We start from the raw sequence: 16,837 nt of genomic DNA on the forward strand, positions 1-16,837 counted from the left end.
AAGGGGCTTTACAATCTGTACAGCACACAAGACCCTCTGTCCTTAGACCCTTGCTTTGGATAAGGGAAAAACTCTGCCTTAAAAACACTTTAATTTTAAGCAGTAAGGTTTACCAGTGTCTGTCACTGCAAGAGAGTCCAAATGTCTTTGGAAATTGAGTGGGCACTGTCATCCAAACCATTACATACAATAGTTGCCATATGCTTACCCTCGATGAGGTCACTTATAAAGTAAACCCCCACACCTCCACTCACACACACACACACACACACACACACACACACACACACACACACACAGAATAAACCCTTCTCATATTTAGCATCTGCAAAAGTTGATATTCCTCAAAGTAAGCAAAGAGTCAGATTTCCTTCTCCTCCCACACTTAAGTAGTTTTACAGAGAGTGTGAATACTAAATCAATATGTGTAATATACCAGCCATTAAAACAGAAGATTCAATCTTAAACTAAATTGACTTACACTGTGTCTGTCTAACTCTAACATATCTTATGATAATACTAATAATCTGCATTTCACTGTGAGCCACATTTTGCTTCCAATCACTCCATCAGTTCATACAGTGTTTTCTTCTGCCATTTTTAACAGAGTTTCCTGTGCAAAGAGTATGGATCTTTTTATTTGTTGTGATTTGTTCTAAACATTATTGGATGGCTGGTGTGGGGGTGCAGGTGTATGAATGATAGATTGACAGTAATATCCCTTGTATTGCATATGCACCACAATGTGTTCTAGGTCTTATTTTCATTGCTGATTAATCTGTCGAATATGCCCAAAATGATGTCTTCAAATGCTTTGCAACCCAAACATAGTTAGCTCACTGTCATAGAGGAGTGAAGAAACCAGAAAATAGTCACATTTAAGAAGCTGGAATTAGAAAAAAAACAATTAATCTATTATCACAATAGTTGGTAGTAGTTGAGAACTAAGTGATTAATTTATTAACCATTGCAGCTCTAATGTATTCTACGTCATGTAGTACTGTATACTGGGCGTATACTTTGTTCTTACCTCTCTCAGTCTTAGCTGATGAAAATACTGTAAAGGTAAGCCAGAAACTGGATCTGCTCCTCTCCTGTTTCCCCTGATTCTCTGCCTCCGTCATTTTCCTCCCTCTTGTCATTCAAAACAGAAGGAGCTTCCTCGTGCACCAGATGTTCGGTTGTTATTGCCGTTCAATGTGTCATCTGCTGTGTGGTTTCTATATTGCTCGGTGGGAAGGGGTGGGGGAGGTCATCAGCGATTTGATCTGTTTTACATATTTGCACCAATATCGTTCACAAAAGGAGAATTTTTCAATCTGTTTCACATTGTGTTGTCTCCATCCTGCCCAGAAACCTTCTGAAAAAGAGTTCACTTTCTGTGTAACTGGTGTCTGTTCTGTCTATTAAATGGGACTCCTGCTTGGCACTGAGGTGTGCTGCACTGGACGTCACAGCATGAAGTGAACTCTGTGAGATTTCAGGCTTAGTAATCTAAATCAACATTTGCTCGACTGTTTTAAATACTTGGTGAGCACATTCATCCGTTTTATGACCAACACTTCATCAGGCCGAACCCAAGCCAAGACGGGGGCTTGAACTCAGGTCATCCAGTTAAAAGCATATCTGTCTGTGCTGAAATTGATCCTGCAGCCCCAGTGGTACTAGTAATATTACCGTAGGAGCTCAAAGGTAAGTAAGCCCAGATGTGTGATTCAAATTTGAAGGTCAAATATTGCACTGAGCATAGGCGCTTAAGTAGGATTTAAATCCATATCATGCAAAATTATTTTGTTAATGTGCTTATGTGATGTGAAGTTGGGCAATAGGACTCCAAATGTATGCACTTTATTATCTTTCATTATCTTTTTCTTGAAGAATCAGTAATGAATGAGGACACAATATCTTAAAGATATATTTACACTTTATTGACCATACAGACAACATACATTTTTTTGTACATTTTTTGTATTTTTTACAAAAAAAAACGTATTTTCTTGTATTGAAATAATATCTCAATAACATAAAGGAATACACATTCTTACTTTCAGATTTGATATACTGTACACTACAGGTTAAAATCCTGTAAATAAATATATTCTTTGTCTTCAGGAAAACAACCACGATGTCTCTGTTAACATTATGTTTTGAATGTGGCATAGTTCAGAGGACATTAACTTCTATGTCTGACTCACTTTTCTGCTAGTTCTACTTCTGCTAATGGAACTATGGAACTATTGAGGCATCTTGTTTTCTCCTGTGCCAAAGCTGATATTATTTGGATTCTCTGTCAAGTACTTCTTAGATCTTAAGATTCAGTTATATGGATTTATTTCCAAATCCGCTAGATGAAAGCTGCTGGGAGTTCTAATCCATTCTGAGCAAACAAATGTCTGTGAGCTTTAGAGTTGTCAAGCCAAAAGCAATTATAATGTGAAGATGTGTTTTCAGTAAATGGCTGTGTTTAAAACAGCGATGTTCTATCCCCAGACAATTTTGATAATCTGCCAAAACTGAACGGGTGTCTAATAGCTATCTTGCCAAACTACACCTCTGTCGTGCTGTCAGATATATCAATATGACTTGAGGATAAGACTCTTTTGTGCAGTGTGACTCTGCCAATTTAACAGTCAATCAATCAGTATATTAATTTCTACAGAAAGAGAGCATGGTCAGGGAGGAAATAAGGGAGTCCAGTTCATCATATTTATGCCTCACGTGAATTCACTGCAGACCTTTTACTGTTGTTTCTCCGTCTTCGTCCTTTCCTCCCTTTCCTGGCTTTCCTCTCTTTCCTCTCTCTCCTCTCCTTACTCTCCTTCTTCTCCCTCCTTTCCTGGCTTAGTCATAAACAGTTGTCAGGGAAGCACTTCCTCTCTTCCTCCAGCAGGGGGCAGGCTGCTCCGTTGTTGGCTGGGTGCATTAGGATGTAGCGTGTGCGGTGCTGCACGCCCGAGTCTCCACACTTGCCTTTGCACAAGCCCCAAGGAGACCACACTGACACCTCGCAGTCCAGGGGGGTATCTGCCATGAGAGGGGGGCATTATAATCACATTTAGGTTTGATTTGTAATTTTCTTTGAGTTATTGCTTTTCCTTTATTGTTTGGAAGCGGCAAATGGTTCACATTTGTATGTGGATATTTGAGTTTCCTTTTAAGGTTTGAGTGGAAAGGAGAAGAATTAGTCATAATAAGAAAAATCACGGCTCTCCAGCCCTTATTTGTCTTTAGAAGTGAATAAAATAATGAAAGGGAATTACGACAAATGGCGCCATGCTGTGCGTGCAGCTCTTTATGAACCCATAGCTTCTCGTTATGGATTCTTGGCTGTGGTTGTGCTGCTGGGGTTATGATAAATTTTTTACCCTTCGTTTATTGACAGATTTTTTTGCTGACTGCTTGCTCTCTGTCAGCATAGCTCAGCCTCAGTAACCAGCGCTACCACTTAATGAGTCAACTGCAGCAGATGGGGATTTGTTGAGAGCTTGTGCACAGCTGATATGTATCACAGACTAAGTTGTCATTTGAAGAGTAGAAAAGCAGAAGGATGGGAGACGGTACGGAAGCTACATGGATGGACGGAAGGATGGAGGGATGGAACAACTCAAATCTCCCTTCGTCTTGTGTGTCCATTAAGGACAGAGCAAAGGATAATGTGATAATAATAATGCTATAAAAGCCAAAAGCTCATTAATCTTATTTTACATCAATATTGTATGTCACAGATGCAATCTAGAGCAGGTGATTGCTAAACTGTAATAAAAGTTGTTCAAGCCTTGGGGGAGGGGACATGAAAGGGATAGAGAATAGAGAGAGAATTAATGGAGGGAGGCAAAGATAAACAGATGGAGGGGTAGGAGGGAGCATTGGGATCAAGGCAGGAAACCCCACCAGATTCCTGGCCCCTCTCTGTTGTTTGTTGATTGGTAGTCTGGGGAACGGGCTTGTAGTCTGTGATGCTGAGTCAAACCTTTACAGTCACCCTGAACACTGAATCTGATTACTGCACCGTCAGCTCGACTGCCAGGTTGACGCGCTACACTTTCCTGGTCAAGTCATCTGTTTAGACTTTCTGCGGTGATTTGTGTTTTTATAAAAGGTTATTTTCCCCTCCATGTCATATCGGAGAACATCGGTCACACAGACAGGTTGTTTGACTACTGCATTGTTGGCTTTACTTGCAGTTTGACACACTCTTCATCTTTATTTTTCCAAGCTGTCTTCCTATTATTCCTTGCAGTTTGGCATTTTACTGTTACCACTAATCTATACAACAGGGAGTCTTAAAATTTAACAGTCTGAGAACCAACATTAAGTAAATCGAGCTTCACCATGTGGATCCAGCTCTTGTTAAAACATACGTGTCTGCATCCTATTTTGGGGTCACGACCCCAACATTGCTGTTCATGATTTCTACCTAGTTTTCTTAAAATGCTCTTTCACTTTCTCATCTTTACACTGTTCCACTGGATGCCAGATGTGCCCCTGGTATTTTCTGATGCCCTACCCTCACTTGGCTTCTCTGGTTTCTGGTTGGAAGTAATTGAGTTTGTGTGTGGCCTGTAATAGTTCCCAAATGCTTTCATATGAGTCAGCAAAAAACAAAGACCCAAGCTCCTAGCATTGTGTGAAATCTGTGTTTCGCACAGCTTTGAGCATATATGCATATTATTTGATCAGTACAAGTGCAATGGAGAGAGAAAGGTTGGAAATGGTGGATGCAAATCTGCAGTATCGCAACAGCACTGTTTACATGTTGATCTTACTACTACGACTATGAGTAAGTGCTTGTATTTGATTTTTGTTTCTGCAAAATAGTCATATTTGAGTGTTGCTCTTGGGCGTTTTTGCCTGTTACTTAAAGATACCTCAAGACCTAACAAATCCCTTTGAATGCATTTCCTTTCTCATAAAACTACTGATAAGGCAATTTTTTTTTTACACCTCTCTGAACAAACTGTCACCCACTGTTGATTAAAGTATCAAACCAGCGGCAGGAATTGTAAAGCATCACCCATGTACTCGCTTGAGTGCATCTTTGTTTCCGTGCAAGATAAATACAAGTTGGGACCCACTTAAAATCACTACTCAGTAGCACGACTAGTGGTTAAAGACTGTAGTGCAAAAAAAAAGGTAAACCTGGTACAACTTCTGCTCAGTGTGATGTCGTCTGGCAAGGTGCTGCATTGGCCAAACAAACACATGCAGGCAGACATTGCTGCTGAAACATTTATCGAGTATTTGTGCCCCTCAGACTTACTTATGAGCTTGTCCTCTATCTCGTTTCCAGTTGGCAGTTGGTTGGACTGGGTGGGCTCCACGGGCAGGCTGATGATCTGATTGGTCTTCTTTATCTTGGTCAGCGTTACCTTGGCAATGGGTGGGAGGTGCTTCAGGCGGGGGTAGAAAAAGGAGTTGGCGGGGTGGTTAGGGAAGGAAGAAGTGATCTATGGAGGGAAAATGGACAAAGAATAACAGTGAATAGGTGCATTGAGTGCATTGAATGCATTGAGTGCACTGAGTATTCAAGGAACTACAATTCTTATACTATACAATAATACTTTCATATGTTAATAATAATAATAATTTGTCCTTTACTCTATAAGGTCAACAAAGTCTTCAATGCATTTGTTTCGTCTTCTGTTGGCAACTTGTTTTGATTTTGCTTCTTTACACAATAAGAAGTGCTATAAAACAATGTACTCATTGCTGGTTTTGTCAAGCGATGTTAAACTCATGTCCCAGTTCACACGACAAGTGATTTTTGGCTTTGGATTAGTAGATATTATACTTGGCTGAGGCTAACCTACCTGTGTGATTTTGTCTTGTGGGATGGTCTCGAAGTTGGGAGAAGAGAAAGTGAACCCGCTGTCAGTTCCTGCATCATATGGGAAAAGCTCCAGCGACACATTCTCTTTCCAGTGGTCGCCATCACACAAGTCGACACTGTCCACACCCACAAACCAGTCCGGGCTTGGAACGATTCGCACGATAAACGACAGCTGCAGATAGAGAGGAGGAAGTAGACCACAGGGAGGGAGATGGAGCGTAGAGAGAAAAAACAGAGAGAGAGGGAAATGAGGACATAGGTCAAAGTGACAGATTGAGATGTGGAGACAGAAGAGAGGAGAGACATGAGCGAAAAAGAGAATGGGTTGTTATTTTATGTCACCGTATATGATTTGATCTCAGTGTTAGTTTTAGCTCATTCAATCAATACCTCATTGTGTCAGTTGGACAGTGGTTTAAAGCCACAAAGGAAGAACTGGGTTTTTGTGGTCTGAGTTAAAATCATTTTCGAATTGTATTCAGTAAGTTGGAAATGGAAATGAAAGCTAAAAAATACTTGCTTCATTGCACATTCGTATTTCTGAATAATTTATGTTCTTGATGTGTCCAGTCAACTAACTTTTACAACTGTAAAGAAACTATTGGAAATACTTTTTCATCTGGATTTTGGCCATGAAACAGCCTCCATCCTGATCTTGATTTAGATGGATGTACATATAGATGAAAGACATAATGGTTGATAAGACATGAATTCCTCAAAACTTGCGGCCTACATTACCCACAATGCAACTCCACTGCCAACAGTGGCTAATGAAGCCTTGGGCCAGTAGCCTAAAGCAGGAATAAGGAACGATACCCTCGCTTGTTTCCAACTCCACACTGACAGATTTTTCTTCAATCCCAACAAGCGCTGACTCAGGTGACATCACTTGCAGTACTTTATTAGACCCTGCAGCCATGAAAGGCTTTATACAACTTGAGTTCCCCTTTAAATCAATCATATGTGATATGTATATCACATGATTGCGGATTTCGCTGTGCTATGATGTGCATGAAATAAGTGTCATCACAGTGGGGATGCATAGTGCGATAACTCACCACCTCCCTACACATGTGATATTATTTCAGTACAGTTTGTTTTGAGTTAGTGAATGTCTTCTGTCTCCAACTGGATTTTTTCCATTTCTGTCACCTTGAGGACACACCTTCCCTTGTCCAAGCCTAACATTGTGTTTGGTCCGTTGTGTCCCTAAATTTATGAGCTACCCAGACACTCATCAGTAACAAGTTCAACAGCCAACTCCTGCAGAGTTTTACACAATGTGTAGAGACATAAATTAGACCTGCTGTGTTTTCAGAGGGTCTCTTTAGGGTGCGGTGTGTGGAAAAAAACAGTGTGGAGCTGGTTTTATTGTAGCATTCACTATTTTGCTCTATCGACCTTGTTAGAAGGCAATAATGCAGCTCTGTCTCAATCTTATGCTTTTTATGGTCAACAGATAGCAGTAGTATGGCAACTTATTGCTCGGATAAAAAGATACTTTGGATATTAACTTGTAATTTTATTTTATTTTTTTTACAACCCTGGTATCATTTTTATAGTTTTGGCCTGTTGCTCACAAACATGGGTTATGCAACAACCCCAGTGGAAGTAACTTCACAAGAGTTAAAAGGGTAACTACAGTCCTGATCTAGTTGAACCTAGATTTAGTAAGTGTGGTAGATCAGACTGGTACCAGTAAGGACCTCTGTAAGGTGCAGTACATGTTTACAACACAGCTGGGACTTCCATTTTTACCTCTTAATTATCAGTTTATAATATGGCCAAACTGTACATTTGCATGATATGTGGACTTGATTGTAAATCTGTGTGTGTCTCGGATGAATGGTGGCTAAAACTACATGTAAAGATAAGGAAAACTAGAGATCATTTTGCAACGGGATCACACCAGCTGCTGCTGATGTTCCCACCCATGAGTACTCAGTGCTCATTACTACATTATTACACAAGTACTCAGTACTCATGGGTTGAACCACACCCATCTTCAAACTTGGCCTTCATTTTATACTCGACGGCGCACCTGTAAAGTGTCATGATTGCATCTTGGACGATGGAAGATTTATCTTTTGCCAATAATGACCCATCCTACCTTCATGACTGTGTTAAGTGTTGTGCATTCAAACATCAAACAAGGCAATATTTCAGCAAAATACACTGATATATCAATACTTCCGTAAGTTAAAAATTGACCATGCGAGGATGGTTAGGCATATTGAATAAATCTCGCACAATTCACCTATTTTGCCAAACTCACTTCTCTCATGTCATGTGTTCCATTGCACCATCCACTCAGGCCTTTCCACAAGAATATGGAGTAGCCAACTTGTAGGAAAACCTAGCCTGCTAGCGCCATCTGGGAGAATGTCCCCCCAGAGGAAAAGTTTGGCTTTAAAAGTGCAACTTTGGTGGCCTCTGGTACATTCTAATGCCAATATTCCATCATATCCACTGGTCTTAATTATTGCATATTTTAATGACTTTTCCTACCCGATTGCAAAAGTATAATGGATTATGGTAAATGGGAATTAGGCTCTTTGTAGCCCACGCATCATATTTTAAACATGATGTCATGCATCTGACATTGCTTTGCGTAAGTGGCCATTGGCAAGAAAGCTAAAAGCGATGTAGGACATTTTAAACAATAAATTACAGTGTGAGATTCTGGCATTGCCCTGATTTTCCTCATATGACACAGGCCTGTTGCTTTGGCAACGTTGATTTATTAAGCCCATGAATGTCTGTGTGGCATTTATGGAAAATACAGCGCTTTCAGTGGATTTTTTTAATGCTTACTGTGCTGTTGTCATGTTGCTGCTACTGCTGTTTTCCAAAGCAGCACATCTGTTGAGGATGTCCCGTGTCCGTGCAATGCAATCTTTGTGTTTTGTCATCAATTGTTTTGCTTATATTTGTCAAACAGTGAAGACGACTCTCCGCTCTCTCTTTGGCAGGATACAACCTCTTTAAGTTGAACGCATATACAAGATAAAAACTAACCCTGGTCTTAACAGGAGCCATGATTGGCAGCATTTTGAAAGATTCTTTAGCCCTCAGACCCTGGCTAAGGAAAGAATCGCATCATCTCGTCATATATTATTGACCTGTCAGGAAAAGGCCTCTGATACACTCCATACCCTTACCCATACTGAACGAAACCAGGTGCTGAGTGACTTACATAGGAGTGCCTGGCGAAGACCTCAAACTCAGTGTTCATCTGGCCTGTGCCTCCCACAACAGCGGGAGCGGAGAGGATACCATAAACACTCTGGATGCGCTCGCCGGCCTCCTCGACTTCCTTCATGAGTGTCCAGGCCTCACCTTTCTCTGCAAACTCTCTCACTCCGTTGCTGGCAAACTCATTACGCTGCCAGATGTGATAGTCGGAGCTGTGAGTCACTCCTAGGAGTAGAGAGAGAGAGGGAAAGGAAGTTAGTTGTTGCAACAGGTATTAGTCTGCAGTCATCAGGCGTGTATAAACTGCAAGTGTCAGCTTATATACTGAAATCTATATCTTATATATTATTTTCAGATAATAATTTCAGATATATATTATATCTGAAATTTCCCCTCGCGGGACAAATAAAGGAATATTGATTGATTGATATACAGTCTATATCTCCATATGATATACAGCAAGGTTGTTTTTTCCTATTTGTTGATATTAATTGAGTGGTGTAATTTAATATTTTGTGATATTTTAGGTGGATTTTTGCCATTTACTTCCTGCATACTGACCAATCAGGGCATTATTCTTCTCTACCTTAGCTTCCAGTTACTCAACCTGCTGCCAACACTCTGACCAATGAGAATACAGTTCGACACCAGCTCGCTGTGGACTTACCAATAATGTTTGACCACTGTGCAGGGGGGCGGTAGACAGGATACTGTTTAGGGAAGGCTGCCTGGGTCCACTTGCCAGTAAATGTTAGCCTGTACTGGGCAGTTTCCGAGGCCGTGCACATGGGGACGTCAGTAGGAACAGGCATTGAATGAACGCCTTGGCCTAATGTTAACATCATGATGAGCAGGTGGTAGAGTGCCTCAGAGATGGAGAGGATGTTCCTTGTGGTGTCCATGATTATGAAGGCTAATTTGGGGGAGGATGAAGGACCAGAGGGAAGACCTGTGTCTGTATAAGGCAGGATAAAGAAAGGAGAAAAGTCACTAGTAACATTTCCATCAAGCTGAGTCATCCAGCTGCAAATGTGCACATATGTAATTGCCACGTATTACACCCTTTTTTATGTTTTCTGCTCTGCTGTTGCTTCACCCCAAGAGGTCTGATTTAGGGCACTTTTACCAGCTGTTACCATAGATGTCTTTATTCTAAAGATTCAATTAATTTTATTCTGCCAAAGAGGATTTCTTGACTTTTTTGGTGCACATTCTATGAAGCTTTGCAATAGGCAGATTTGCACTTAGTTAGAATTTGACCTATTTATTTTGATGTCTCTACTTGCAGTTATGCTTTTCCTGTCAGATCTCGTACATGACAAGACTGACAAGGAGAACTGTTGGAAGGGCAAAGCATCTGGCTGCAGCATCAGTGCTGACTTTAATAAGTGGGGCATGTGAGTCAGAGGGAAACTTTTCACTTAAACGTTCTCCGCTGTTTTTCCACTGTTTAGACTTGTAAACTCAGTTAAGCAGTGTAGGACCGGCAGAAGATCTTAATTTAAGAGGTGACACAGATATCTTGTTAATTTAGATGCAAACAATGAAAGTTTGGTCTATTATTATTTAACAGAAAAAAGCTATGCTAGCCTCACTAACCTATATTTTAAGGCTTGTGTGTGTGTGTGTGTGTGTGTGTGTGTGTGTGTGTGTGTGGTCTCTCAGTCCTTTTAACAGTATCATTAAAAACCTTTTCATGAATATGTGTGGACACTTCCTGATTGAAGGGTCCTGCAGCTGAATGTTTTCCTCTGGGACATTCATTAATTTTCTATGAAGCAGATCCTTGCTGCAGTAAAGATAAATACATGAACAGCATGCAGATAGAATGATAGCAGTTTTAGGATATTGCTTCATCATACACACAATATATTACATTTTGCTCAATGCAGAGTTCATAAATGTGTGAACATGCTATTCTTACCAAACAGTGTTAATCTAATCTTATCAATTTAAACTTTGATAAAATGAAAGTGGGTGCTGTTTCAGTTTCTAGATTTCACTCCAACATTGATTATTCTTAAATGTAACGCGTTACATCCACATAAAATCTGTTACATCCACACTTCCTTATCACATGTTTTGTTATCTGATTTAGTTTTTGCTTTAATATGATAGGACAGATATAATTGTTAGCAATAATACATGCACAGTTGGTAGCTTTCTATAATACAGCTGTCATTACCAATATTTTGTGCAGACTGTTGAAAGCAGTCTTGCAAATGCAAAGCATCTCTGCACTGTCATCTGGTGACAGGATGAAGATGTGGTGTGGAAACTACTCACTGGTTTTGCTCAGGGTTCCGGATGAATGGAGGTTGCAGCAGATGAGTGGAGAGGAGGACTGGTGGTGAGGAGATGGGGAGAGGAGAGCAATGGATGGTGGCTGTCGGGAGGAGTGACTGCGAGGCTCCAAGTCCTCCTTCAGCTATTTATGTCTTCCAGGAGGTTCACCCCTCTTTCTCCTCTCCCCCTTTCCCTCCTTTCTCCCTTTTCTTCCCCCTCCTCCCCTCTCTTGCTCCACTCCCCTCTTCAACTTGCTTCACTTTTCTTTCAATGCATTCTGTTTGCTTGTCAATGACTTCCCTGCCCCCTTCATGCCCTCTGACTTTGGCTCTCCCTCCTTCACTCACCTCCTCCTCTTCACTCTCCTACTCTTTTTAAGTAGCCCATTAACTTGCTGATGTGTTCAGCAGTTCTAGATACACAGCCAGGGGTCTTGTACAGCTCCGAGGGTAGCGTGTCATTTCACAGTGTGATACTGTAGGTATCTACTCCTACAAATATGACTAATGATGCTAATAATGCATTTCTAGACTTCCCTAAATGCCTCTTAGTCAGGTTTTTGAATTGCAGCTGAGCTGCTAGATCCAATCCCAGTGCTGCTTTTTAACTCATCTAGAAAGTTATATTGCCTTTGCCACAGTCAATTTGCTTTACTCATTTGATGGGTTTTTCAGGGCCTCTAAGTCAGGTTAGCAGAAGCATCATCCAACAAAACATCAAGGAATTATAGGTTGTAAGAAACAGAGAGGTGACATGTTTAATGGCACTGGGTCAGGGCTTAGCCAATCAGAGATTTGTTCCATCTACTCAAATAGTGTGTACTTGAGCATTGTCGAAACTGCTCCACAGATTGACTTGGATCAAAAATGACATTAACGGTAAAGGTAACATTTACTAAACAAAGCAAAAACCAAAATTAGCGATCTCCAGCCAATACACTGGGGCACGTGTGTTCAGATGACAAAAGAAAGAAAAAAGGGGGAAAGAGTCAAAATCACATATGGAGAAATAGTTATGATTCAATAAAGTTACATAAATTCTTGGATTTTGCTAACGGCCCTTGTCCAGGATAAGATAGTTTTCTCTTTAACACCATGCATCCAGATAAAAACATCACCACTGGGATTTTGTGAGTTTGGAGTTTGTGACTTTGTTCTCTCTCTCTCTTTTTTTTTTTTTTTTTTTTTTTGCTGCTGGTATGCCAACTAGGAAGCTGCATTGTGATGTATTTAGCACAGACAATCATGAGCAATGCAGTTTTGCTTTCATTAAAAACTTGTCTTGGCTGAAATAGGTCCAGTGTGAGAAGTTGAGGTGGATCGGCTGATGATAAGGATTTTAGGAGGTATCAGCTATACATTTCCCAATGTTATTCCAGTGCAATGGTACATTATCATCACGTATTTCAGGTCTTTGGCCCAAACCTGTTCAATATCCAGAGGTTTGTAAGAAGATACAGAACACAGTGAGTGCAGTTCTGATACTAATCCCTTTGACCTTTTGTATTCAGAATAGAATGGAGGTGTTGCGTTTTCAGTGGTTCATACCAAGGAACACTATATGCTTTCATTGATGATATTAGTTGAAGATGCAGAAAAAAATGATGACCCAGGAAAGTCACAGGTGACACAGGTATTACTAAATGACCTCAGACCGTTCTTGTTCAAGGTATGTGCCAGTTTGTTAACTCTTTAGTTTGATCATGTTGATGATGAAAATGGGACTCTCCCAGTAAGTAACAAGCATTGAGCTGTTAAAATGCTATTTGAGAGTTGTTTGAAATTAAAAATTTAGCAGTGATATAGTTGAACCAAGACAGAGTTTAGATTCATTGAGCGTAATATTAGAATAAACCAAATCCTGTAATCTGCGTGTAGAGGGAAGGTATTCTTGGGTTGCTTCTCAACCAAAACATTATACTTGAAATGTGGCACCGATAGACTTCCCTTTACGCCTGTGTAGTGTAGACATCTTAACCCACCTGATATGAACTTAGAAATTAAGGAGTGAAATCCATTCCAGTAGTTAAATGGGGGAGGACGGCGTTAACCCTAAGTCTGATATTCATCCTTCTCTGAAGGTCAGATTCAGTACTTCTTATGAATTCCCTGAGCTTTTTACAAAATGATTGTCTGTAAGGGAGAGGAACTTTAGTCTGTGAAGGTGCCTAAATGTGAGGTAGGAGCTTTATTGACAGTTGAGTGACTGGTATTATCAAAAGTAATTGAAAAAATTGATGGATGTTCTCTCAGAGCGGTTCAAGTAATAGGGCAAATAGAGAGGGACTAAACTACAAGAGTGTGTGATATGAAATTGGGTGGAGGCAATGCCGCCAGTAACAATCAAAGCTGTAGGGTTTTTATAGAGTAGTTGAGACATTTTGATGAATTCTGACCCCAATCCCAATCGTTTCAATGCTTCTCACAGATAATCCCATTCGAGCCTGTCAAATGCTTTTCCCGCATCCAAGCTAAAAAGAGCTCTTGGAGATGCAATAAAATATCTTTTGCAGCATGTATGATATGCAGAAATCGACATATATTAGGCCATTTGTGACCTAATAAGCCCTGTCTGGTCACAGTGAACCACTTTGGTCATGTAAGGCTCGAGACAGGATGCTAGGACGCGAGCAAAAGCATTGATCTCGGCAGTAAGGATGGAGAGGGGTCTTTAATTGCTACAGAGAGTAGCAGAGAGTCCTTGCTGGGTTTCGGTAATGGAGATAATAGAGCTGAAGTTGTATTTTTTAAGGAGCAGCCCTTTTCAATAGAGCAGTTAATCATATCCAATAGAAACTGGCCTAAGAGATCCCAAAAAGACCTCATCTGTGTCAGTCTTTGTCAGTTATCATACATTGTCAAAGGGAATTTCAGAAGCAGAGTTAAGAATAAAACAAGTGAAATACTGAGTTTATTTCTTTAGGCTCAGACAAACCTTCCTCATCCGCCTGAACAGATGTAATGCCAGCATGCCTCTCACATTTTTGAAGACTAAAACCTTCGAGGTAGCTTTGTTAGGATCGCTTGAAAGAATTGTTTCTTCTGGATGTGTTAATCAGAAATTCTGCTGTAGCTCTTAAGAGTTTAGTTTTATTTTAATGGATTCACTTTGTTTTTTTCTGTCCTCTGAGAACCCGGTATTTTGCTGGTCATGCGCCAAAGAGGTTTGAGGAGCCTCACAGCCATTAATTTGGCCTAGTTAGGTTTTTTTGAGATGAGTGGAATAGGAAATTTCTGTTTCTTACACAACCCCTTGATGGCACTCCAAAGAATCTGCGGGTCATTAGTGGTCCCAGCATTTTCAGAAATATGTGCCGTGAAGGCTTCTTATCTGAAGTAAGTGTGGAACTCATTGTTGCTGAGAAAAGTTATATCAAAGTTGCCATCTTTTGTCTAATGGGGGTGTATGGGCCAGGGTTAATTTAGTAGAGACAATGTTGTGATCTGACAATGGGCAGAGGACAGTGTTAGCATGATGAATTTGAGAAAAAAAAAAATTGAACTAGGCAATGGGAAGCCTATCCTGGAATAAGATTTATGTGTGTTTGGGGTTGATAGCTCAATGTAAATCTATGAGGCTAATCAGAATTGAGACCTTGGAACGCAGACATAGTGTGGTTTGGGAGTTTTGGACTGTACGAGCAGAGCGGTTGAGTTCTGGGCCAAATATAACAATCGCAGCTGTCTGACTGAGACGCCTTGCAACTTGCTTAAATGTTATTAACGAAACGAAGGTTAAATTGGTTAGGAGCATAAAGTGCATAAAGCCGTCAGTGCTTCCATAAGTTCCTGTAATGCTTACAGAAGGGTCATGTGGAAGGACCACTGAAACACCACAGCTCTTAGAATTCAATGAAGCCACAGCAGCTGTGTAATTATGTTATTCAGTCAGTGTCTTGTAAAAGTTATACAGTTTGTAATGCAGTTAAAAGATGTGTATTACAGTCTCTCATATTCTAAAGTGATGTCTTCAAATAGCTTGTTTTGTCTGACGGTTCAACAGTTCAAAACCCAGAGATTTTCAATTTACAGTGATATAAACCAGAGAGAGAATTAGCAAAAAAAAAGCTGGAACTAGCAGATCTGAAAGTTTTCTGCTGATTGATAAATTGACCAATTGTTCCACATCTAAATGCAGTTGCAGGAACAAATTATTAAATCTTTTCGGTGGTGATGCAAATGGACAAGCTCAGCATTTGATATTTGAGAGTTGGTTCACAGAAAGGGTTGTATTTATATTGTGAAAGCATTTGAATTTTGGGATTGAGGCTGGTGATGCAGTTGTATTTTCGGAAATTACTCTTTACTTTGTGCAACTGTAATATTAAGTACAACAAAAAATCAGTGTCAAACTTTGATTTTGACACTCAAGGTGCTACCACAGTTATGCATTAAGTAATTATCATCACATAATCAACACATCATATTTTGAGCTGTAATTCCTAGCACGTGTCACACACATTTTCAACCAATAAACACAAGAAATACTGTAAATGAACTTGCAAAAACAAACATGAAATGTTTGTGGTCACATTTGCGGTAGAGATCTCTGGTTTGGACTGGACATGCACAGACGATGCAGTGTCTCCCAGTATTTTACAGTGTGTGATGTGTGACCACCACACCTTCAGGCAGCCATGATAACAGCTGCTGTTTTCTCCTGGTTCCTGTGTTGAGTGTCTTTAGTCTTTCAGCCAGGTTATAGAAGGTATGTGTGTGTGTGGGTTTGTGTGTGTGTGCATGTGTGTCCGTGCGTGTGGAAGTCGGGGGTGTGGTGCTTGACTTACTGAACCTGGAGGTGGCAGACAGCACTCCACATACTCGCGTGCAAACACACAAACGTGCCAGCATGCTGAATCAGCCCACATCTAATGATTTCCATATGGTCACGTTTCTTACAAACAAACTTACACACACACACACAAGAAGCATAAACACACACAGACCAGAGTTACACTCGCTCAACCTTACTCAGTTTCAAGGATTTATTGTTTGGACTTTAGACTCCAGTCTGCTTTCAGTCAGTGGCATTTGAAAAGGGAAAGTTAACTCATCACCACCATCATAACTCTTGCAGACTGAACAGTGCTGTACTGTGTTTAGTTTTATCGAGGGGAATGAGAGAAAGAAGAAGCATGTGCAGTGTGGCTGAAGTGGGTGGTTTTCATTTTTGGTCCCTGGTCACAAAGTACTGCTGGTTTTATTCACAAGATGGATTTGCAGGTACCACAAGTACATGGCAGCTTTAGACGTTGTGTCATCACTTCATTCAAACATGCATATGTGTATTGTCACACCATAAAAGGTAGCAGGGTGTTATATTCGCTAACAATACCATGCTTTATATTCCTGTGTCTGCAGGCATCTGCACCACTTGGTCAAGCCAGCAGGCTCCAGGTCTGTTGCTCTGTTGCAGACCTCTGACCCTTGACCTGCCAAGAGAGCTCAGTTGTCCCATAGGGATCAATAAAGTATCATGTAATAGTAGGAGATATTGACCTGCCAGTTAGACAGAAGTTCTCCTCTA

General features: G+C 40.5%; 1 protein-coding gene across 1 annotated transcript; it reads right to left on the minus strand.

The window, feature by feature from the left end:
* Positions 1–1,909: 1,909 nt before the first annotated feature.
* Positions 1,910–11,425, minus strand: spon2b (spondin 2b, extracellular matrix protein). Its single transcript, XM_076739226.1, has 6 exons — positions 11,312–11,425; positions 9,693–9,980; positions 9,027–9,250; positions 5,811–6,002; positions 5,261–5,447; positions 1,910–3,024 (listed from the first exon to the last, which is right to left on the minus strand). Exons 2-6 carry the CDS (start codon positions 9,925–9,927, stop codon positions 2,846–2,848), a joined length of 1,017 nt encoding a protein of 338 aa, XP_076595341.1. The 5' UTR covers positions 9,928–9,980; positions 11,312–11,425; the 3' UTR covers positions 1,910–2,845.
* Positions 11,426–16,837: the final 5,412 nt, after the last annotated feature.

This window comes from Chaetodon auriga, chromosome 9 (assembly GCF_051107435.1).
Source record: "Chaetodon auriga isolate fChaAug3 chromosome 9, fChaAug3.hap1, whole genome shotgun sequence".
In the NCBI taxonomy this organism is placed as follows: domain Eukaryota; kingdom Metazoa; phylum Chordata; class Actinopteri; order Chaetodontiformes; family Chaetodontidae; genus Chaetodon; species Chaetodon auriga.

Excerpts from the sequence above, each read along its gene's own strand:
- spon2b (XM_076739226.1), bottom strand. The coding sequence starts at position 9,927 with ATGGACACCACAAGGAACATCCTCTCCATCTCTGAGGCACTCTACCAC. Across the intron at positions 6,003-9,026 it reads TCTTCGCCAGGCACTCCTAT|CTGTCGTTTATCGTGCGAAT; the intron begins GTAAGTCACTCA and ends CTCTATCTGCAG. Across the intron at positions 5,448-5,810 it reads CACAAGACAAAATCACACAG|ATCACTTCTTCCTTCCCTAA; the intron begins GTAGGTTAGCCT and ends TTCCCTCCATAG.